The following is a 24241-nucleotide window of genomic DNA, read 5'->3' as shown; positions in this document are numbered from 1 at the left end:
AATTCTCATATTGTTTTTAATTTGTCTTCTGGGGAGGAATCCATTTTGAACTGTGTGGATAAACGATGTGAAGAATTTTTTCAACCGTTCTGCTATTATCTTGTAATCTGCATTTAGCAGTGAGATTGGTCTGTAATTTTGTATGAACATCTGATCTGAGTCACCCTTAGGTATTAATACAACGTTAGCCTCCGTCCATGATAGTTATAGGCTTTTGCAGACAATCTAGTGTTTGTGTTAGAGGATCCTATAAAGTCTGGTGTGAAACTTATTGAGGAATTGAAAGAATATGGGAAAGTAGCGGGTTTAAATATGACAAAGACTAAAATGCTGGTTAAAAATATGACAACCAAATTGAAAGGGGAGTTAATGAAGAAATTGGGTATCCAAATTGTTAAAAAAGTAAAATATCTAGGTATACACTTATTTGTGAGGTGTACATCCATCAAAGAAGACAACTATACTAAAACTAAGAAAGACCTAGAAAGATGGAAAAACCTACAATTGTCCTTGATGGGTACGATCGCAGTCATAAAAATGAATGTACTACCAAAATTTCTTTTCCTATTTCGGAATATTCCAATTAAATTAGAAAAAGGTTTTTTTAAGGATTTGAATCAATTGGTTTAGAATTTTATTTGACAGGGAAGAAAACCAAGAATAAAACTCAAAGCCATGCAAGATACTAAGGAAAAAGTAGAATTTGGCGTACTAGATTGGGAACTTTATTATATTGCGGCCATCCTAACATGGTTAAAAGAATGGATAATGTTGAGATATAAAAGATTATTCAAATTGGAAGGTCATGACCTCCAAGCAGGATGGCATGCCTTTCTGTGGCATGAAAAAGGATCTGCACATAAATATTTCATTAGACATATATCAAACAGTCCCTGTTATTAATATGGAACAAAATTAAACACGACCACTATACCGAAACACCCATTTGGCTATCTATGATGGAAGCATATATACACCCAAATTTAATTAATATAGAAAATATTGTTACATATAAAGAGTTATTGAATAGACAGGGGGAGATTAAAACTAGATTAAAATTGGCATCACAAGGGGTACAAGTAGAATGGTGGTCTTATTTACAGAACAATCGAGGTTTGCACAGGACAGGAAGAAGAAAGGTATTGCTAAAGATTACAGTGTTAGATAAACTTTTGATAGAGACAGAAAACAAGTTGATCAAAGTGCTGTATAGATTTTTATTGGAATATAAACTCAAGGAAGAACATGTCAAAGAAACTATAGTCGCCTGGGCGAAAAATTTTGGTTATAATGTGGAATTGGCTAAGTGGGAAAAACTTTGGATACTTAATCGGAAACTAACATTGGCTACGGCTTATAAAGAAAATCTTTATAAGATGTTCTACAGATGGCATCTCCCCCCACAGCACGGCTCTCCAAAATGTTTAAAAATCTGGCCCCAAATTGTTGGAAGTGTAAAAAAACACCCAGCACTTATTATCATGTGTGGTGGACATACAATGAGGCCAAAAGATATTGGAAAATGATTCAATCATAGTTGGAACAAATGGTGGGAGACCAAATTTTGTTTAAACCAGAAATTTTTCTCCTAGGCATAATACTGGAGGGGTTTAAGAAAAATGTACTCTATCTAATTATACATGTACTAACTGCGGCACACATAACTTTTGCGCAGTATTGGAAAAAAGAAAATACACCATCAGAGCTAGATATAATCAGAAAAGTGTTAGCCTGTGCAGAAGCAGATAGGCTCACTCTTGAACTTATAATAAAGGGGAATCAGAATATTTTGAAGTCTGGAACAGATTTTATGATTAGTATAAGTCAAGGTGACAAGACTGGAACAAACTGTATATATTGTGATTGGACAGAAGTTTGGAAATTTGGAAGTTTATTGACATTTGTATGCCGCCCACTCCCTAGGGACTCTGGGCGGCTTACAGACAAACAACGGAATATATAAAAATTAAAATAGAAATTAAAATAGAAATACAATTGTTTAAAATTACACAACATACACACTACTTAAAGTGGGGCTGGATGCTAATCCAGGCCTGCCGGAACAGCCAGATCTTGGTAGCTTTACGGAAGGCCGGAAGAGTAGTGAGGGTCCGGATCTCCATGGGGAGATCATTCCATAGGGCCGGGGCAGCAACAGAGAAGGCCCTCCCCCGGGGGGTCACTAGCCGACACTGACCAGCCAATGGCACCCCGGAGGAGGCCCCATCTGTGTGATCTTATCGGTCTTTGGGAGGTAAATGGCAGGGGGCGATCTCTCAGGTAACCAGGTCCTAAACCATGTAGGGCTTTAAAAGTAATGACTAGCACCTTGAAGCATGTCCGGAGACCAATGGGGAGCCAATGCAGCTTGCGGAGGATAGGTCTACATGGATAGAAGGATAGATAATGCACTAAGTAGGCTAATAGTTAATGGTTGAGACTAATTGTGTATAATATGAATGTATGGTCACTTTGACTCTGCAATACTGCATTGTTTTAAATGTAAAAATAATAAAAATATATTTCAAAAAAAAAGTGCCATTTCTCCAAGTATCTTTCAACCATATCTTCCATTTCGTCATTCGTAATTAGAAAAAAATTGGACCACTCAGTCTTAGCAACATAGAAAGACCATGTGAGTTGATTAAGAAGTCTTAACTTTCTAAAAATTAAATCTGGAGCAGTGATTTTTGAATTTTTTCCTCTCTAGGTCTTAGATGACTCTTTCATGTATTGTTAACTTATGGGTCAAGGGGCATTTGCACCATCCAATGATTCTGAGCAATGTTGTTTGGAATATACATTCCCCAAAGGTTCATCCATGACAGGCAGGTTATAGCTGAGAGCTAAGAGCAAATATGATTCATTTGAAAAGGAAATGGGAACCTGCTTTATTTTTCTGCCAAAAAACCCACCCTCAAATGGACATTAACAACAAAGACAGCATGATTTTGGAAGAGGAGGCCACTAGCAAGTTACCAGGAAGAAGGAGAAAGCAAATATGAATAGCACTGGTGCTTATTATGCAGCTGTATCCTGATGTGTCCACACACACACACACACACACACACACACACGAACAACCAGTATTGCAAAGATATGCAAAATGTTGCTCAGAGTCACTTGGTTGTGAGATGGGTATTAGATAAATAGACAATTTAGCTAGCTAACTAATTAACTAACCAACTAAATAGTATCTGAAATGGCTTAACTATAAACTAAGACAATATTGATGTTGTCAGAGCATAAAGGTCAAGGCTGAACAAAGATATTCTGAAAATTAGAAATAGAATGGAATGGATTGATTTGCATCAAACATCAGAACTTCACAGAAAATGCTGAAATGCAACTTCCCCAAAAGATAGAATTATTTCACTTTATGTCTAAAGTCCAATTTCAAATAACATTATAATGATTTAAGTCCATGCTTCAACTACAGTTACAGAAGAAATGGAAGCTGAACAGTTGTATTATGAACTGTAGTATCTTGTCAACATGTCACTCTTCCCCCTAAAAATCCCAGCCAGATATCTTACAAGTTATGGAAGGTTGGATTGATACAGTTGTATATAAAGTAACTGAAAATGTGGTACTTGTGCATAAACTCAAGCAGGAAATACAGTATATTAATAGAATTCTACAAAGAAAATTCAAATTTTGTAGCAAGTATCCAACAATCTAAAAGGTGATGTTACATATGCGTAGACATCACTGAACGGACCACACTGAAACTGACTTGACTATATACTCAGCAAAAGATATAGAGTTCTTTTCAGCCAACAAAATTAACACCTGCTGCTCCATTTGATAAATAGAGTGCCTGAAGAACTCTGAATTGAAATTTATGACATCATTAAAGATGAAGCAAGCAAAAAATATCCCAAAAGGGAAAAAGTAAAGGAAGGCAAAGAGATTATCTATAGGTAGTCCTCAAATTACAACCATTCATTTAGTGATGGTTCAAAGTTACAACAGCATTGAAAAAAGGTGACTTATGACCATTTTTCACACTTACAACCATTGCAGTATCTCTGGGGTCACATGAACACTTGACAATTGGCTCCCATTTATAACGGTTGCAATGTCCCAGAGTCAAGTTTTGTGACCTTCTGATAAGCAAAAGTGAATGGGGAAGCCAAGTTCACTTAACAACTGCGTTACTAAGAGCCAAGGTGGCGCAGTGGTTAAATGCAGCACTGCAGGCTACTGCTAGATCAGCAGGTCAGCGGTTCAAATCTCACCGGCTCAGGGTTGACTCAGCCTTCCATCCTTCCGAGGTGGGTAAAATGAGGACCCAGATTGTTGGGGGCAATATGCTGACTCTCTGTAAACCGCTTAGAGAGGCCTGAAAGGCCTATGAAGCGGTATATAAGTCTACTGCTATTGCTAAGTCTACTGCTATACTAACTTAACAACTGCAGTGATTCACGTAACAACTGTGGCAAGAAAGATAAAATAGGTCAAAATTCATTTAACAACTGTCTTAGAAGTCGTGACCCGTCAAAACCGCGGTAGACAAAACCGCGCTCGACGAAAGCGCGTACCTGACGTCATCAGCAGCGCGACGAAAAAAATTAAAAATAAATTAAATTGAAATTAAAATAAAATTAAAGCAAGCCGTTTCACATAAAGGTAAGGGTTAGGTTTAGGGTTAGGTTAAGGGTTAGGGTTAGGGTTAGGGTTACGTTAAGCGTTAGGGTTAGGTTTAGCGTTAGGTTAAGGGTTAGCGTTAGGTTTAGCGTTAGGTTAAGGGTTAGGTTTAGCGTTAGGTTAAGGGTTAGGTTTAGGGTTAGGTTTAGGGTTAGCTTTGGGGGGGTTAGGGTAAGGTTTTCGCTTTAATTTTAAATTTACCGCTCACAGCGCGATGTTTTCGTCGCGCTGTGATGACGTCACGTACGCGCTTTCGTCGAGCACGCTTTTGTCTACCGCGGTTTTGTGGTGGAACCTTAGAAGTTAGGCTCAATTGTGGTCATAAGGAGAAGACTACCCGGACTGATATATTGAAAATAGCTGAAGAAAGATGGAAATCAAAAGGCAACAAATAAGATTTTGTCCAACCAAGTTCCAAAGAAGAGTCAATAAATTGGATCTAGACAAGCAATGCAATTGAAGATAACAATCTAAAAGACGAGAACTTTATTAATAACATTACAGAAATCAAGAGAAACTTTTATGCAACAATTAGCATTGCAAAGTAAAAGAAGCAAAAGATCTGATAGAGAAAAAAGACATAAAGGAAAAAAAAACTAACATGACTATAGGAAAGACCCTCAAAATCTGTACACATGCAAAAGTTTGAACACTAAACCAGAATCGGACATTATGGACTGTAAAGTTAAGTACTGGAAGCAACAAAGATGCAATTGATGAAATCCATGCCGATTTGTTTAAAAACCTACGCAATTACACAGTTAAAAGGGTAGCTTAGGATTTGCATGCAGGAATGAAAAGCAGATTGACAGCCAAAGGACTAGAGGAGATCAGTTTATTTCCCACTGTCAAAAAGTGCCAGTTCTAAAGAATGTTCAAACTACCAAACAGTTACAAATTAACAAGATGATGCTCCAGACTTCAACAGTATAGACATACATACTGGATTTAGAAAAGCCAGGACCATCCAATATAACTTTGGTAACATTTGATGGACAATAGAAAATACATGAAAGTTTCGGTAGATATGTTTTGCATTCTTTTATTGATTATAGCAAGGATTTGATTGACACAGGTACTAAGAAATAGATCCCATCAATCCATTCTTTTTTTTTAAAAAAATGGATGTATTAAGCCACGTCATCTCCCTACAGAAGAATTGATCATGATGACCATCAAGCAACATTAGAAAGGAAAATGGAGCAATTAAATGGTTTAGAATTGGGGAAAGAGTGATGGACTATATATACCATCATTTTATTTCTTTAATTAATGAGCAAAGTATCTTATCAGAAATGCCGGATTTTAAAAAAAAGAAAAAATTGCAAATCGAATTTGATGGAACAAGCATTACCAATCCCAGATATGGTAATATGACACATAGATATTTGGGAGCAAAGAAGACTTAAGATATCTTGTTGAAAGTCAAAATTAATCTTTATTTCCCAGGCTCAAAAACACACAGGGATGGTGACATTAAGAAGCACCTGCTACTTGGGGGAAGGACTGGGACAGAATTAAGCTATCATAGTGCCAGAAAGATCCACGTGTCAAGTCCATGGCAGTAAAATACTGCAACGAAAGCTGAACCATTAGAAAGATTAAACAAGGAAAACCTATGGCTTTTAACTGCAGTGGTGGCAAAAATTGCTGGGAATGTTTTGGATCACAAGAAAAACAAGTAAGTCAATATTAGACTAAACAAAGTAGAACTTTTTATTGGATACACTAATAATGAAGCTATTTTGGCCACCTGGTTCAAAAGCAAAAGTTATTGTAGGAGATCCTGATGGCTGGAAAAGCCAAAGGCAATTGAAAAAGAGATGAACCCAAAACATGGCAGTTAGATGCTGATGACACAAGCACAAGCTCTTCAAGAATCAAACAGACGATTCTAGTAAAAATATGTTCATTTGGTCATAATTACAAGTAACTTAAGAATATATTTGGGAAGTTTCTTTTTACATATTTCCTATGGAATTAAATTGGTCTTTAAATTTGGGTGGAGGGGGTGGCTTGAGCACATTTCTTGTAATTATTACAAAAGAAATCGGTTGTGTTGCCAAGCATTATCTTCCACTATATTGCTGCTCCAACTTTTTTAGTTGTTTAAAAACCCAGCATTTCATCATACTACATTCTACAATAGATAGCAAGGAAGTGGCAGAAATGCACTCTTCTGCTAACATCTGTGGGAGACCCATTCAAAGTACGTGAATCTAGTGCTTGAAGGTGCTAAACAAGGCTTACCTAGAGAAGTAGATGCATGTCTTTTGGTTTCTTCTGGCAATTGTGGGCTAGCGGCCTACATGAGATCCCAGTCAATAGTCCTCAAAGAATGGGCTAGAAAGCGAAAAGAAGGTCTTGCTCTATATAGTCAGCCACCTTCTGTTGAAGCAGAAGATGAGTATGAAATTGCAGGAAAGAATACTTTCTGTAAATTATTCTTTTTTTTCCTGAATAGCAATAGCAATAGCAATTAGACTTATATACCGCTTCATAGGGCTTTCAGCCCTCTCTAAGCGGTTTACAGAGTCAGCATATTGCCCCCAACAACAATCCGGGTCCTCATTTTACCCACCTCGGAAGGATGGAAGGCTGAGTCAACCCTGAGCCGGTGAGATTTGAACAGCCGAACTGCAGAACTGCAGTCAGCTGAAGTAGCCTGCAGTGCTGCATTTAACCACTGCGCCACCTCGGCTCTTGGAAATACACCTATGCATATTGGAGGAGTAACTTTGCAAAATCAAGTTTCACAGGCAATAAGGGAGCTGTTATATTGGTAACTCAAATTTAACGTACTAGATTGCAGTATTAGGTGTGGGAGAATTTTCATCAGGATCATAACACCAAAGATAGAGAAAAGTTGCAAACCTGATAAAAAATGTCCCGGATATCAAATATTGGTAGGGGGTGGTTTTTTTTGGGGGGGGGGGAGCTCCCACTGGAACCAGAAAAAGAATCATTTTTTTTTGTATATAATGTTAAGAATTTGGTTCATGAAGTTGCAAACGAAGTTTTTCTTTCCTTTCCTCTTTCCTTTTTTTCATTTTTTTTTACAAATTTTACAGAAATTAAAAGAAAAAGTATACAATTTTAAAAAGTTGAAAAAGAAATATATGAAAAACTACACAATATATATATTTATCTATCCAGGTTAATAAAAAACAAAATCCTACTCCACATCCTTGGTGTTTCACTGAACTCTTGGGTATTATCCTCCTTTTGTTAAGAAATATATTCCTTGCTGACATTTCTAATAACTCACAGTATAATCTTTGTGCTTCATAATTAATAAACCTGTTTATCCAGATTATAATTTATACTGCTTCCAAACTGTTTGCAATAGCTCTGGAGCTTTGAATTGTCTTTTTTGAGTGATCCTATTACAGAAGACAGTGTTGAAATCATCTGGGACACAATAGGCTAAGCCTGAGGAAGAAGTATTTCATAATAAACCCAGAAGAACATTCTTTATGTCATCCCAACTAACACAAGACATTAAACATTGGAATATGTATTAGACTTCCATCATCCATACTCTTCCAGATATGGTGGGATGACAAGGTTAAAATTCTATAACAGCATGAACTTCAGCTAAGAATACTAGGAATTGCAGTCTCACCACAGGTGGAAGCCATTGAGGAGACTTATGCTTCTATATCATCACAATAAGTCTAGGTATCTTCCCTTTCTATAAATTGCTAATCACAGTAAATCATACTATTTTTGTATGTTTGATATTTACAATAAACATATGATATGCCACATTTAGCATACATGTTCTATCGGGAATATTAAAAAGAGCATTTAGATGTATCCAGCTGCATAAAATTTGATAATTCTTTTTAAATATCTTTTTTACATGTTCTTTTCAGTAGATGGGGATAGAACAGAATTATGGAGCCCTTCATATGTTTTTATTATGTGCATCAAACACACGCTGAAAACCTACGATGCAGACTTTTAAGCTGAAATAACAATAAAAATAAAGCCATTTTTTAAGGAAAAATGGAAAAAAATTAAAGTGCCTAAATCCATGCATTTTGCAGCCTGCTGAATTAAGGGCTACAATTTCCCAAAACTGTAGGACTTTGGGTAACAGCACTCTATTTCCATTCTCTGCCCCATAGTGAAGAAGTTGCCCAAGTGATGAACCACTAAATTATGGGTAGCAAGTTCTCTGTAGCCTTATCTTAATGCAGTGATTTAACTGAATGCAATCTACAGAAATGGATTAATATGAAATTAGTGCAGAATAAAGATAACACAGCATGAGTAATGTTAGTAAAATTGACATGGATATTTACCTTTGGATGATGAACTATAAGTCTCTTGTTCTTCAATGAATAAAATGCACGGAATGATGGGAATAAAAGAAAGAAATCAGCAATTTAAAGTTAGACAAGAATGGTGTTACACATGAGAATGAGAAACACTACAGGCTCTGTTGCAACATGCAGAAAATTAATGCGGGAAACAAATGAAAATAAATCATGAAAAGTTATAAATTCTGAGGTCAATATGAAGCTAAACATGCTCAAGCTCACTGAAATTAATTGTCTTCAGTATTTTTAATATTGTGCTGCATCATGGCCTGGAATATGAATTTCACAAGTTCCAAAGTTTAAACATCATTCAAAAGCTGCATTTGATGTGATAAGCCCATAAGAATTGCTGTTTCAAATGTTTATGAATTCATATTCATCTGTCCATTTTTTTCCATATCATTTATCATTTAAGACTTTCACACATTAAAACAAAACAAAATGCAGTCTTATCATAAAATACACAGGTATTTTTGTTTAATCCATTCAGATTAGAATGCAACATATTGTACTTTAATTAGACCTGCCTTGCTTTCTAGTGATGGTGTTAGAAATAACAGTCAGACGAACCAAGTTGGGGGAAAGTTTCCTTTGAAAAATGGAATAGCAAAATCACACACACACAACCAATAATGTGTGTACGTTAACAAATTTAAAGAACTGATAGCTATTAATTTATGACTTTTCAATCAGCTATTATTACATAATATTTTCCCATCAATTTTTAACATATTTGAGTAAGAAACACTCTTTCCTTATAGTGCCACAATTTACTACTTAAAGATGCATTGTGTGTCGTGTCTGAGCAAAATTAAGTATACTTTCCATAATACAATACTCCAATGGAATTTTTATGCAAGATTTAAGAGGCATTTTAAACAAAATATAATAAGATAATCTATACTATCAAATACTGATATAGTACTAATGATAACACAATGTCAAATACTGCAGAATCAAACATTGTCCTAAGCCTCTGGGTACTGATGTTGTTACCTAGGTAGTTAATGAGAGATCTTCAAGCAAACCATCAAGCTCAGAGAGCACTAAGGACTTCACATTGTCTTAAATATACAACAATTCTAGGGTTTGTCTTTTGAATCTGAATAGACTATTCTTAAGATATAAATGAGCAGAATACCATAAAAATATACATACACATGAAGTTGTAGCATAAAATATATACAGATAGAATGCACATGCTCACACTCGATATATGTCCTTTTGGGAACCAGTTATCTAATAGGTGCATATTGTTTATTAAATCAAACAACATTCAATTTTGAAAAATGAAAAATATGACACGATTGGCCTCATAAAATAGACCAACCACATGTCTGAATATATATATTCACATCAGAATGTATTAATGCTTCTTTAAAATATGTACTGTCTGTTACAACCCATGACCATCTCTCAAGTTGATGGGACATGCATTGTTTACAGGTGCTGCAATTAAGCAAGGTATATTAAGTAAAAGTTCAGGCATAAGAAGTAATAAAATTTCCTCATCAGCACATTTTCACTTAGAAATTCAGAAATAAAGATGAGACTCAGCCTGCAATATTACTTAGTAAAAAGAAAGCAACCCTGCATTTTCAGGGGGGAAAAATCTATTTGAAATTCTGCAAAGACCAAATGTCTGAAAAGACATTGTATACGACAGTCCTAATTCTTTCCTTACTGGCACATGATCTTCTGCAACAGAACATTTTTTCCTCTTTTTGAAGAACAAAACTGTCTGCTTCAATGAAAAGTGTCAATTCATGAATGATGAACATGTCTTAAGTTTTTTTTAATAGAAAAGACTGCATTACATCAAATGTTATGATAATGTATTATCCACACAGAGAACTGAAAATTCAGCAGATATATATACATTTTTAATTAGATTCAGTCATTTTAGAGAAAATTAGTGTGTTTGAAATGCCATGATATCTGTTATCCAAACATGATACTGGCTGTTATCCAAACATGATACTGACAACCCTATTCCACTAAAATTAATGAAATGAAATGAAACTGCCATATATATCACAATTATAACCACCATTAATCAACAGATTCACAATAATCAGGAAATCAACAAAGGCAGATCACAATCTGCAATATAACCTGGTTTTTTGTAATTGCATATTTTCATTGGACCCATTCTTTGTAATCGGCTATACACTCTATCCTCTGTATTTTTTCTTGTTTCTCATTATTTTTGTAAGCATTTTTAAACACTTGATATTGTTTCCCAGAATACAGAAATATTTCAATATGCTACAGCCAAATAGGGACAGATGCCATACAGAATAATTTGCTAAATTCTGCTACAGTTTCAGAGTTCGCAAGAAGAGTATCCATTATCATCTGTGAATTATCACTGTACATTTCTTATGCTACTGTTAAGTTCTCTTCCTTGTGATGGATGTTCCATATACCCCATATTGCAAAAATGGCTGATTTATTTTGATCCCATCCCATTTGTAAAAATAGCAGACATTCCAAACGATAAAAATCAATTTCTGTTCATCGTTAAGAGTTAGCTAGTTAGAAGTGAGTTCTGTTACAAGAAGCAATCTCTTTGTAAAATAGCCAAAGTCACATTATTGTCTGCTTTACATTTGCAACTGGACAAGAATAGTACATGGCAGAATATGGGCAAAATTCTAAAGTCAAAATATTTTTCAAGCCATCTAAGGTACACATTTTAAAACTGCATTTCTTTACTATATTTAAAGTGACAGCATTGAAGAAGGTGCAAAAAAAGAAAATAAAATGTACTAGGCAGATATAAGGACTCACCCTGAATGCCAGCTATGCAGATATGCCACCTTTTAATATAATAAATTGATTAGTACTTTCAGAAACTAACCAGGAAAAAAACTCTAGATTCACATTAAATTTTTACCAATGTAAAAATGTTGAAGAGTAACAAGTCATCCCTGAGAACAAGTGAAATTCAGTATACTGAAGTGTAAGAGCAGTCATGTTAGGAAGGCTTTTTTCTATTTTATTGAAATTGCTCAAATTTTCCATTCTTAGTAATTCGAAATGGATTGATTCCCAACCAACAAAATCCTGTAAGCATAAATCTGATGACACAATGTTTGTAAGGAGAAATTGCATGGACACTTTCCACTTAGGAAATGTTTCTTCACAATATGAATTACATAACCCAGAGTATGTATATATGATTTTACACTAAGAGAAAAGTTATATATGAATACCATGAAAAAAATTACTCTTTCCTCCTAGAAAAATGAGGGATGGAAATTGGCAGTTTCACATTTTGATACTCTAAAGAAGCACAAGTGCGTGAACAAAGAACTGTATTAATAAAACCATACCGTTTTTTTAAAAAAGAGAGATCTTAAACAATAACAATACAAATTAGGAGGCACATGTGTAGTATATACCAAAATCCTAAAATAAAATGACAAATTGATAGGAAACCACGTATTGATCTGGTGCATATTGTATTTTACAAATCTTCAATGAGGTCTCCAATTTGTTTTTCATTAGGAAACTCAATTCACATATTATAAATATAGGCAAAGGATGAATATCTAAATATTATTATTTTCTAAAAATATACTAGGATACTAGTGTAATATACAGAAAGAAAAATCTAAAAAGGTGTTATTTTTTCAGTTATGAAACAATGTAAAAAATATAAATTGTATGAATGCATTGTGTATGATTTCTAATTCAAACCTAACAGTTGTGGATTTTCGCAAGAAAGTTATGTATTTTTGTAATGCAGTAATGATGTTGTTATTATGGAGTAGACTAGTGGACAACTCTCTTTCTTTCCCCAGCCATCCTTATAAAATGCAGTTCCTTATATTCCTTTTGTGTTTCACCCCGTAGTACATTTTCCCCATATTTTCATTAGATTTTGACATGCTCAGAAAGGGATTTCATTAGCCTTGTTCACATTCCTGTCAGCAAATTGCCATTAATTAGCTTCAGCTAACAAAATTCAAGACGTGTCAATAAAAAGAACGAAGATCTCCAACCATCTTGGTGGGAAAATAAAGAATAAATGAACACGCAAATAATTGATATGTATCTGCACAAGTAAAACATGAGCCTTCTTTTTATCACCCATACAATTCGCAATATATGTTTTAATATTGTCCTGCTCTATCAGCAGCAACCAATAAAAACCTGAAGAGTCTATTAAGCAAGATCCCAGATGTTTTTGAAAAACAAGAGGAGAAAGGAAGAGGAAAACAGAGCTAAAGACTTTCAAACTATAAACTAGTTTTTTGATACCTTGCTCTGTACTGCCACTCCTGATGGGAACTTGTGGAAGCTGTCTCCCCTTACGGCTGAAGGATGTATCTGCTGGAGATGACTGCATGGGACTTCCCGGTTGGCGCATTCTGCAGGGGAAAAAATAACATTAAATACAGTGGCATTTCACACACAAGCAAATCAATATTACAAATACGAAAAAAAGGTTAAAATTAGTTAAAGACTGTATCAGGGGTGGGTTTCTCCCCCCGTTCCAACCGGTTCGGTTGGAACGGGGCCGGCGGCATCCTCGTGCATGCGGCATCCTCGAGCTGCTCCTGGACGATTGTGCAGGCGCTGTATGCGTCCTGCGCATGCGTAGAAGCGCAGAACTCGTCAAAACCGGGTAAGGACCGCGGGCGGGCGCGCCCTTCGCCGTTCCCAGAAGTTACTTACTTCCGGGTTCGGTGACCAACCGGTTCGCAGGGACCGCCGCGAACCGGTTGAAACCCACCCCTGGACTGTATGATAAAGTGGGCACAAAATTTTGAAGAACCAATAATGCTGGATACATGGGAAAAGATATGGGTAAGAAATGTAAAATTCACGCAAGCCGAAAACCTGAGAGAGAATTTTTATAAGATGTTTTATAGATGGCATTTAGATCCTAAAAAACTGGCTTGTATGTATCCGAATTTACAACCTAAATGTTGGAAATGTGATTGTGTTGATGCTACATATTACCATATATCGTGGACTTGTAAAAAGGTTAAAGCATTCTGGATAAAAATATGGTGGATTATGCAAAATATTTTTTTAAAAAAGATAAAAGTTTACCCCTCAGTTATTCCTGTTAGGTATAACTACTGATTGTACTGTTATAGAGACTAACTTGATTTTGTACTTAATAACGGCAGCAAGACTGTTGGTGGCGCAATACTGGAAGAAGGAAGATTTGCCTACTATTCAAGAATGGACATTAAAAGTAACAAACTTAGCAGAGATGGCTAAAATATCAGCATATCTTAAGGATCACTCAGATGAGAAATATAAACTGGAGTGGAGAAGATGGACTGACTATATTCAAAATAAATACGGGACTAAGAAATTCCAGATAGTTTATGACTAAAAAAGTGAGGAATGACATAATCTGTTTAGAGTTAGCCTAACAAAAGAGGAGTTAAAGCACAAATGAAAGATGATACTAACTTTCTTTTAGTTTATTTTAGAATATGTTTGTTAAAGATTTATAGCCTGTATTTGCTCTGGGAAGTCGGGGGGGGGAGAGATTGGGGGGGTTGGGTTCGGGTGGGGGAGGGGAGGTAAATACTTATAAAAGTTTTTTTTTAATTTTCAATTAAAAAAAGGTTAAAATATTAAGAAGAAAATAGAGACAAACTGTGGTATTATTTATGTTCGTAATATGAGAGGTCTAATGCACCAGGCTAGAAAGTGGGAAACCGTGAGTTCGAGTGCCACCTTAGCCATGAAAGCCAGCTGGTTAACTTTGGAACAGTCTCTTTCTCTCTCTTAGCCCAACCCATCTCATAGGATTGTTGTTGCAGGGAAAATAGGACGAGGAAGATGTGTTGCATATGTTCTCTGCCTTAAGTTATTTATATAATCTATTTGTGAATCTATAAAACTATCAGTAAAAAGGTAAGCATTTGACAATTTTGTGGAATTTGTAGTATTATTATATACATAGGTCAACTCTTTTGTAAACAGAATGACAGGACATGTTCACACATCACCAGGTGAGAAATCTTTGAGAATAGGATTCCAGGATGTTCTTTCATTCGCTTTTATCATTTCTTTTGAAATCATTGCTTTGTTAAAATCATTGACATAATTACCTTAATATTGCAATTCTCGGTGTGGCATTATTAGGAAACTACATAAAAACAGCCCAGATCATTTAAACAATAATAGAAAATATTACAGAGAAATTACAAAAAATAAAACGACTGTTTGAGTGTAGCTGTATAATCAAAAACTATCATTTGTTTCTTCTGATATATGAATGAAAAGTACTACTCCAAGATACGAAATCACTGTATTCATCAGATGAATTGTTTTTTTTTTCCCCTTGGAAAAAAGGGGTTTTAAATATGATTTTAAAAGTTCTGGAAAATATTATATTTTGGATTAAACAGTAAAGGGATGCTTAGAATGTGAAAAGGTAACAACAGATTAAGTATTCAAATGGAATTGGAATTACAGTTTTGAATTAATTAGAAGAATTCTTCTCATGCAAACAGGAGATTGTTTGGGGAGTTTTATGTGCAAGGGGAATTTTTACCTTTTCCTTAAGAGGAAATATGGTAAAGGGACCTTAAAAGTCTGATGTTAAAGGGAGCTTGAGGACAATAAATTCATCTCATTAAGGAAGAAAGAAACTCAATCTCTGATGGATGTTTTTGCATTTTGGTCTTCAAAATTACTTGGTATGATAGATAGATCCTGCATCAATAAAGTTACAAAAGAAGAACAAGCAACAATGGATAACTATTGAAATTAAGTTGAATATAGATTTAAATGTGTCAAGTAAAGACACAAATATGGAGATGATGTTTTTGATATATAAACAAAACTGATGAATGTTTCACTAGTTAAAGGAGATCTACAATTATTAAACCAGAGAAGTGATTTAGATAAATCTATCTCATTACTTCCATGAAAGAGGCCTGTTGAAATCTTGAAAGAGTTTATGAGAAGTAATAATAAAAGGACAATTTTTACTTACTGGATGTATAATGAATAGGAAACAAGTCCTGGGACTATACTTGAGGGGTGTGTGTGTAAAATTAACATTGTTAAAAATTTAGGGAAGGAATACAGGGTTGGCTAAGAAAATTAGTTATACCTGGTGTCCTTACTGGATTTTTGCTGATAAAGACAAATAATGAGGCTTTTCTACACTTTCGTTCCTTTTTAAATATTTTTTCTTTTTATATTCCTATATTTGTATAGTTTGTATTAGTTTTTATGCTTTTTATGCTGATACTAGAATGCTTTCTAGACCTTGACAGACAATGAAGTTTTCTCCAAATTATGACTGGGTGATTGCAAACTCTTGCAATCTACTCTTGCAGTAGCACCTTCAAATAACACAATGATTAATACAAGTCTTCATGAGCTTCTTGAAGATTAATCTTGTCAGAGTAAGTGCATGTCATTTTTGCCAATAGGAAAAATGCTGTGATTATTATAAATCCCGATTTCAGCAAATATTAGGAAAAATAATTCATGATATTCAATTAGTAGGATTATTAACATGGGCTGAGTAGCAGATTGACTGCTACAGTTGACCCATCCTTCCAATGTCTGTAAAATATGTGGTGGACGTGTCCGGTAGCCAAAGCATATTGGAAGCAAATACTAGGATGGCTGAATGGAATCTTATCAACTAAACTATGTCTTAAGCCGGAAACTTTCTTATTAGGGATAATAGATCAAAAAATTTGCAAATCTGACCAATACCTCCTAGTCCATATTCTGACAGCGTCAAGGATTGTTTACGCACAGTGCTGGAAGAGTGAAAATGCCCCCACCAACACTATGGTGATGAATAAAATTCTAGAACTAGCAGAAATGAACAGACTGACGATGCGAATTAATGACAAAGAAGACACAGACTTTTATACAGTCTGGGAGAAGCTATACAAATGGCTTGATGAGTCAGTGAAGACCTAGACATAAAAAGAGATAGCTGACTAACCTAATACGATTAAACCAATAACTCAAGTGAACAATATACAACAACTGAGAGATAAACGAAAGGAGAAATGTATCAGGGGCGAGAACCCACCGTCGAGCAATTTTGTTACGCTACAATGTTGGGAAAACTTTAAAAAGCTGATAGGAAATCCGCTATAATTACCTGCATGAAACTAGCGATCAAACTTCATTTTAGATGAGGCGAGAGGACTTATAATCCTTGCCTCTTCAAGCAAGGAAAGGGAAAGAGAACCAGGTTGTCCTCAGCAGAGGAAAATATGCAAATGTAACAAAGGTTAGAAGGGAGGGAGGGAGGACAGTAGGGAAGTCAGGATGGAGAGGAGAAAGGAGAGGAATAGGAAAGGCAGAAGAAGGGGGGAAGGATAAAGAGGAGGAAGAGAAAGCAGAGAAGGGAAAGAAGGTGGGAAGAAAGAAGGAGAGAAGAAAGAGAAAAAACTGGGGAAGGAAGGAGGGAGGGAAGAGAAGAGGGTAGTAAAGAGGGAAAGAGGGAGGGAAAGAAAGAGAGAAGGAGAGTTGAAAGGAAGGAAGGAAGGAGGGAGGAAAGGAGGGAGATTAAGAGAAAAGGAAGGAGGAGGGAAAGAGGCAGGGAAGGAGGAAAGGTATGTGAGAAGGAGGGAGGGACCGAGGGAGAGAAAGGAGGGGGAAGGAAAGGAGGAAAGGAGAAAAGAAAGGAGGGAAGGCAGGGGAGAAGGAAGTAAGGGGGGGAGGGAAGAAAAGAGGGAGGGAAAGATACCTAACCTTTGATGTTTATAATGATTTGATAGTATGGGAATATCTCGAAATGTAGTTGTATTGTTTGTTACAAGTTATGGATGTTGTATTTTCTTTTTACCAATAAAATCTTTAAAAAAAAAAAATTAAAAAAAAAATGATTGTTGGTAGAAATATGCTAACATTGTAAACTCTTTAGAGAGGGCTGTAAAGCGCTAGGAAGCGGTATGTAAATCTAAGTGCTATTGCTATTAGGGCAATACATAACTGGATTGAAAACTATATTCTCAAAATATTCATCAATAGTTCCAGCTACAAATGCCAAGTTCTTCATTAGAAAACAGAAATCAAATATATGCAGTGGTGGGTTTCACATTTTTTTAGAACCTCTTCTGTAGGTGTGGCCTGCTTTGTGGGAGTGGCTTGCCGGCCATGTGACTGGGTGGGCGTGGCTAACTTGTAAAATGTGGTGAAATTCACTTAACAACAACTCTGGCATTGAAGCACGCAAGTCTTAAAGCTGTCAAGTTATAAGACCCTTGCACCCCTAATTCTTTAGAAAAAAAAAACCCAGGGGTGTTCAAACTTAATAGATTTAAGACTTGTGGACTTCAACTCCCAGAATTCCTCCTCCAATCATGTTGGCTCAGGAACTCTGGCATTGAAATATGCAAGTCTTAAAACTGTCAAGTTACAAGACCCTTGCACCCCTAACCCTTTAGAAAAAACCCCAGGGGTGTTCAATCTTGACAGCTTTAAGACTTGTGGACTTCAACTCCAAACTCCTCCTCTTGCTCTTCATCTTGATCATGTGTGGACGGGCGGGGAGGGGGGAGGGAGCTGGAACCGGTTCTAAACGGCACTGTAGATTTGTAGATTATATAGAAGAGGTTAGAACTGGCAGGAACCCACCCCTGAATATACGGGTACAGAATGGAATGGTAAACACATAGCTTGATAAGGTAGGTGCACAAAGGTTCTCAGAATAGTAGTGATCAAGCTGAATGGAAGTCAGCAGAGGGATTTATCTGCTGCAATAGCAGATGAAATTTTAAGCCACATCAACAGAAATAGCATTTCCAAATTAAACAAAGTAATAGTCTTACTCTATTTTGCATTGCTTAGATCCACTGTATCTAGTTTTGGTACTTTATCCATTTAAGAAAGATTCAGAGAAAATGCAAAAAAGATTATAGAACAAAACAAAGAGATTTGGGGAATTGGAAATTAATTCTTTGACGCTAAGGGAATTGTGTAAGTTTAGTGTTGATAAAAAATGATTTTGGGAGATGTCTTTTTGTACTACCTGAAGGTTTCACACTGAAAAAGATCAAGACTTGTTCTCTGTTGATTTGAATGGAAGGGACAGAATAAGCATCCTGTCAGCCTGTGTCAATTCACCACCTATACCTCCTAGTCAAGGAGATATAAAGAAAAGTAAAACTGGCCTAGGTTAGCAATCCATCTACAGGCGATATTGGGGGTTTTTTTTCCCTTGTAAATGAGATCATAAGCTTTTTGCTTTGCTTCTCTTAGCAGCCAAACTTTGTTTTCTCTCCTCTGCGAGCAGTTCAATAATAGCAATAGCAATAGCAGTTAGACTTATATACCGCTTCATAGGGCTTTCAGCCCTCTCTAAGCAGTTTACAGAGTCAGCATATCGCCCCCACAGTCTGGGTCCTCATTTTACCCACCTCGGAAGGATGAAGGCTGAGTCAACCTTGAGCCGGTGAGATTTGAACCGCTGAACTGCTGAACTAGCAGTCAGCTGAAGTGGCCTGCAGTACTGCACTCTACCCACTGCGCCACCTCGGCTCTCAATAAACTTGGCTCAAGCAGATTGTATAGTCTCCACTCATCAATCTGATTGGAGGATTTTACCCTTTACTTGGTTTGCTCTGACAGAGCAAATACCATTTCAACTTTAAAGATAATGGAAATGGATAAAGAAATTCCATTTTGCTTGAACAGAAGTGCTACCCATTGATACAAATTCGCGAATGCAACCAATTCTTAGCATTCTCAAGCTTCCTGCTGTCTTTCATTATACAATTATTATATCATTACTATAAGACCAAAATTCCTGTGCTTTGCTGTGACAAAGAGATTCTATGCCAATTGTCCTTCAAGATTCCATGATTCCTTGTCATAAGTAGACCACATTGTAGAGCCGGGGTCTCCAAACTTGGTAAATTTAAAGCTTGTGAACTTAGTAGCAAGTCTTTAAAAGGCTTTACATATTTAAGATTACGTTATGTGCATAATCATATTAACAAACAGTTTTTCTTATGACCAAAGATCAGCATGCCATGTGCACAATGAACAATAACATCAGGAAACTGATCAACGCACATTGTTGTTACATATTGTAGAATCCATCTTACCTTTCTGTTTCTGAGGCAGAGCTTTTTCTAATCTGTTTTTGGGTGCTATATCTTTCCACCTTTCTGGGGTGCCTGTGAAATGAGATGCCAAAAAATGAAAAAGAGAAGCAAGCAATCTAGAAAATAGAAAATCATAAAGATTTAGCTTGATTTCTTCCAAATGGAAGTGCGAAAACTAGGTTTTATGAATGACTAGTAATAATGGACTTTGGAGAAAATGCCACCTTCACCCATTACTCTAATTGAGTTACTTTGGTATAGGTAATGCTAACCAGGCCAAATATTTCTCAAGTGCTAAACAATTCTAAAATTGATACCATGGAAAACTTCCATTTCTGGTTAAATTACAACATTAAGGATCTAGTACAGAAGCGAAATTCTTCTGGGTTAAAATTCAAAAAGATGCTCTTGTATTATACTTGTATGCAGTATAAAAGAAAAATAGCACAATTTAACTATGATAATAAAAACATTACTACTAAACTTGGGTAGATATATGTGATTTGAATTATACACTGGTAAGCTATAGAAAACACATTTACATGTGGTAGCTGTGATACCTATTATATATTTTGGCTATAGCTTATACAACTAAACAATACGAATATATGAATGTTACATTTGGATGTTAAATTCAAATAGAGTCAAGCCATCTGATCATAACCCAGTTGGGGTCTTGCTACATTAAACTGTCAACATCTCAGGCCCTATGGCTGTTTTTAAGAAATGCTAAATTTATACAGAGGCTGACTTCAGTATCTGAAAAAAGAAAGTAAAAGAAAGAGAAAAAATGGGAGCTGCTTCTGTGGAGCTGTTTAGAAGTATTGCACCGTATGTATTTTTCACTGACTCCTGGAATTCAGAGCAACATTGTTTTGTGATAACCTTAACATGACATCTGAGAACAAATTAGATAACATTTTTTTTTATTCTTAAATCACAATAAAAGAACTCAAGCCTGCAATCCACTATCAGCATGGTCTTTAAAAAAACCTAGAAGGGTTTGATATATTCTGATCAAAGGAACTTCAATTGAAGAGCCTGATAATTGAGATCTTCTATAGGCATTCAAAGAGAGGGCCTAAAATACAGTAACATCATTACAAGCAAACTATTAACTTTGTTTTTCATTCCAGAGTCTAGTCCCCAACATCCATAATGCAGGTTTCTGAATCTTGAAACATCATGATATTTCTCTTCAGAATTTCAATACAGCAAATCAGAGATCTTGGCTTCTAAGATGATGCATTTCTTAGAGTTTCAAAGTGCAGTGACTATGCCCTCACATCTGATAACCATATTCCTTGGGGGTAACATGTCTTCACCCTTATTTCATTTTCTGTTACATTTCATTGGTCTTCTTGACATCTTTGGTCTAAACCTTTTAACAATTCTTTTGCCTGTTACATTGTCCTATGGTTTTCATTCATGAAATCCTCCATGAAAGATCTGTAGACATTGTTTAGCTATACTATTTACTATGCATTTTTCTATTTTTTTTAAATATCTGCAGGAGGTTTTTTTTTTTTTTTTGGTAATGTTAACCACCTTCTCACTCCTTCTGTTATACACTGTTAATAGAAGAGCATCTTATATATAATAGCTTTATTTTTTTATAATAAAGAATTAAAGGCAACTATGGTCCATAAACTCCCAATATCCTTTAAAGATTTGGTCAAAGTGCAAAAAATATGAAGATATTTAAGAGTCACTTAATGAAACACATGCACACAGACACACACAGACACACACACACACACAGAGAGCACATATACTTATCAAGTAGTAGAACATTCTTCAAAGATGTAGAAAATAACCATATAATACAGCAGAGCTAGGTTATAAACTAAGATTTTAGTATTTAATTTCATGTATTATACATGTGGAGCTGGGAGACAACTTTAGCAAGAATACCTCTGTATATCTTCTGGGTTAGCACTTAGGAAGTTTAAATTGTCTTGTTTTGGATTGCAAGACTCCGGCACTGTTGTTCTTCACAAGTTTTGGAAACATGGAAGTGAAAGTTGAACAGAATGGATAGAAACAGATAGAAACAGAGAGATGGTCACATGCAGTGAAGATGGAGACATGCAATCAAGATATTTACATGAACAAGAGCATTCCACTATTACGCCCAGCAACAATTTCTATGTTCCCCTTTTCAGTGTTTTTAAGGAGGATTCTTTTAAAAAAAAGAAAGTGATCTAATAATTGCTATAAAATAAAATGAATGCCAGTAATAAACACTAAAGATGAACATATTCTCAGCAATAACACCAAAGAATATGCAGAAATTCAGAAATAATTTGGAAAAGGCCATTGGAGTGCAGAAAGTTATGAATTTAGCACCCATATGCATTTATGCATATGCATAAATGTGTACATTCTGATCCCGGGAAGGGACGTAACAGTTTTAAAACATGGCAGGAAGGTGTCTCATTTGAACTTATATACATTCCAAACAAACTTTTCCAAACCATTTCCAAAACTTTACATAATCTACTGACATCTCCCCATCCCTGTCAGAGAATGCTCTCTCAAGAGCTGCCCATGAGTGTGTTTTTGTGAGGGGCTTTTAAAAATCTATGTGTTTGTTCTGATTTTTCTCTTATGTTGCCACAAAAATAATTTATTTTACCAATACAAATTTAATAGAAACAATAGTGTGCATTTATTTTGCAGAGGAGAGCAAAGGTTGGTTTACAATTTGCAAGATAGTACTGAGCATATTGTTTTTTAGTTATTCTAGGCTGAGATACATATTTTAAGTCAGTGATGACGAACCTTTGTGGCACCCAGTGGCCAAAATGTGCATGCGTGTCAGAGCCGCAGAAACTTGAAGCCCAGCTGGCTGGTGCATGTCGTGACCCGACAAAAGCGCAAACGTCAAAAGCGCACTGACAAAACCGCGGCGCTAAAACCGCGATGTCAAAAGCGCGCCGACAACAGCACGCCGACAACAGCGCGCCGACAGAAGCGCGATTTAAGTTAAGTTAAGGTTTAGGGTTAGGTTTAGGGTTAGGTTTAGGGTTAGGTTACAGCGCGCTTCTGTCGGTGCGCTGTTGTCGGCGTGCTTCAGCGCTCATTCGTCGGCACGCTGTTGTCGCCGCGGTTTTGTCACCGCGGTTTAGTCAGGCGCGCTTTTGTCGTTCGTGCATTTGTGGTGGAACCAGTGCATGTACGTGCTGGCTACTTGGTCTCCTGGTTTCTGGCACATGCATATGCACTGGCCAAATGGTGTTCACGCATGGCGGAGCACCGGAAACCTGAACATTAGGTGGCTGGCATATGCATGTGCTCCAGCCAGCTGGTCTTTTGAGTTTCCGGATGCCCTGGCAAGCGCAAAGGTCAGTTGGCCAGCATGCATGCACACACCAGAAACCAGAAGAGCAGCTGGTGATGGTGTGCGTGCCCACAGAAAGGGCTCTGCATGGCACCTCTGGCATGCATGCCATAGGTTCGCCATCACGGCTCTAAGTTGTTATATACACACCCAGAAAAATTCTAACAACAATGGACCCCCAATGGTTCTGTTGTAGATCAACAGCTGAAAAGAAAACATTCTTGGAGTTTGGATTGAAGTATGGATATTTACTTTCTATACAGGTTCTTATAAGCAAATATTTTTTCTACTGTTACAAAAATCCTGGTTGATCCACGATAGGATTATAGCATATAAAAAAAAGTTATTATTCAATATCTAAGAAGAAAGTAACTTCCTTTTCTCTACCTAATTGCTTAACTAGGGGCACAGCTAGTATTTTTCCACAGTGTATAACCTGACCTATATCAGAACTGAACAGTTTTTAATTTTTGGTTTGGGTTTTTAAACTCTGCCACACATACACTTAAGCCTACTAATTTTATCCTGTTTTGCTTCTCAAAAACTAACTGAAATTTTAATGCTTTGACATTGAATGAAACGCTTGAAAAAGATGGTTAACTTTGGCAACAATGAGTGAACACAAAAATTTCCACAAAAATTATTTTAGCTGTAACACAAATCTTGTCTACTTCTACACTGACCATTTTTTAATAAGAAAAGAGGCCTTCTTAGGATTTATTAAAAAAATAGTATTTGACATTTGAATACCTGCAGTATTTGGATAATGAAAATATTCCAGGGATTAATTTGAGACAGTAAGGACTTTATATTTTCAATTCAGGTAGATATTATTTAAATGTAATTTTATTAAA

At 36.0% G+C, this 24241-nt stretch overlaps 1 protein-coding gene across 1 annotated transcript in view; it reads right to left on the bottom strand.

Annotated features, from left to right (window-relative positions):
- Window positions 1-24241, bottom strand: part of RIMS1 (regulating synaptic membrane exocytosis 1) — a 331198-nt gene that overhangs the window by 50015 nt on the left and 256942 nt on the right. The window contains 4 exon segments of the mRNA XM_032216767.1: window positions 8961-8990; window positions 13248-13357; window positions 20045-20116; window positions 21959-22036. Of these exon segments, the coding sequence (XP_032072658.1) occupies window positions 8961-8990; window positions 13248-13357; window positions 20045-20116; window positions 21959-22036 (290 nt within the window).

Source organism: Thamnophis elegans, chromosome 4, assembly GCF_009769535.1.
Source record: "Thamnophis elegans isolate rThaEle1 chromosome 4, rThaEle1.pri, whole genome shotgun sequence".
Classification (NCBI taxonomy): Eukaryota; Metazoa; Chordata; class Lepidosauria; order Squamata; family Colubridae; genus Thamnophis; species Thamnophis elegans.
This window is presented reverse-complemented; position numbering and strand designations above follow the sequence as displayed.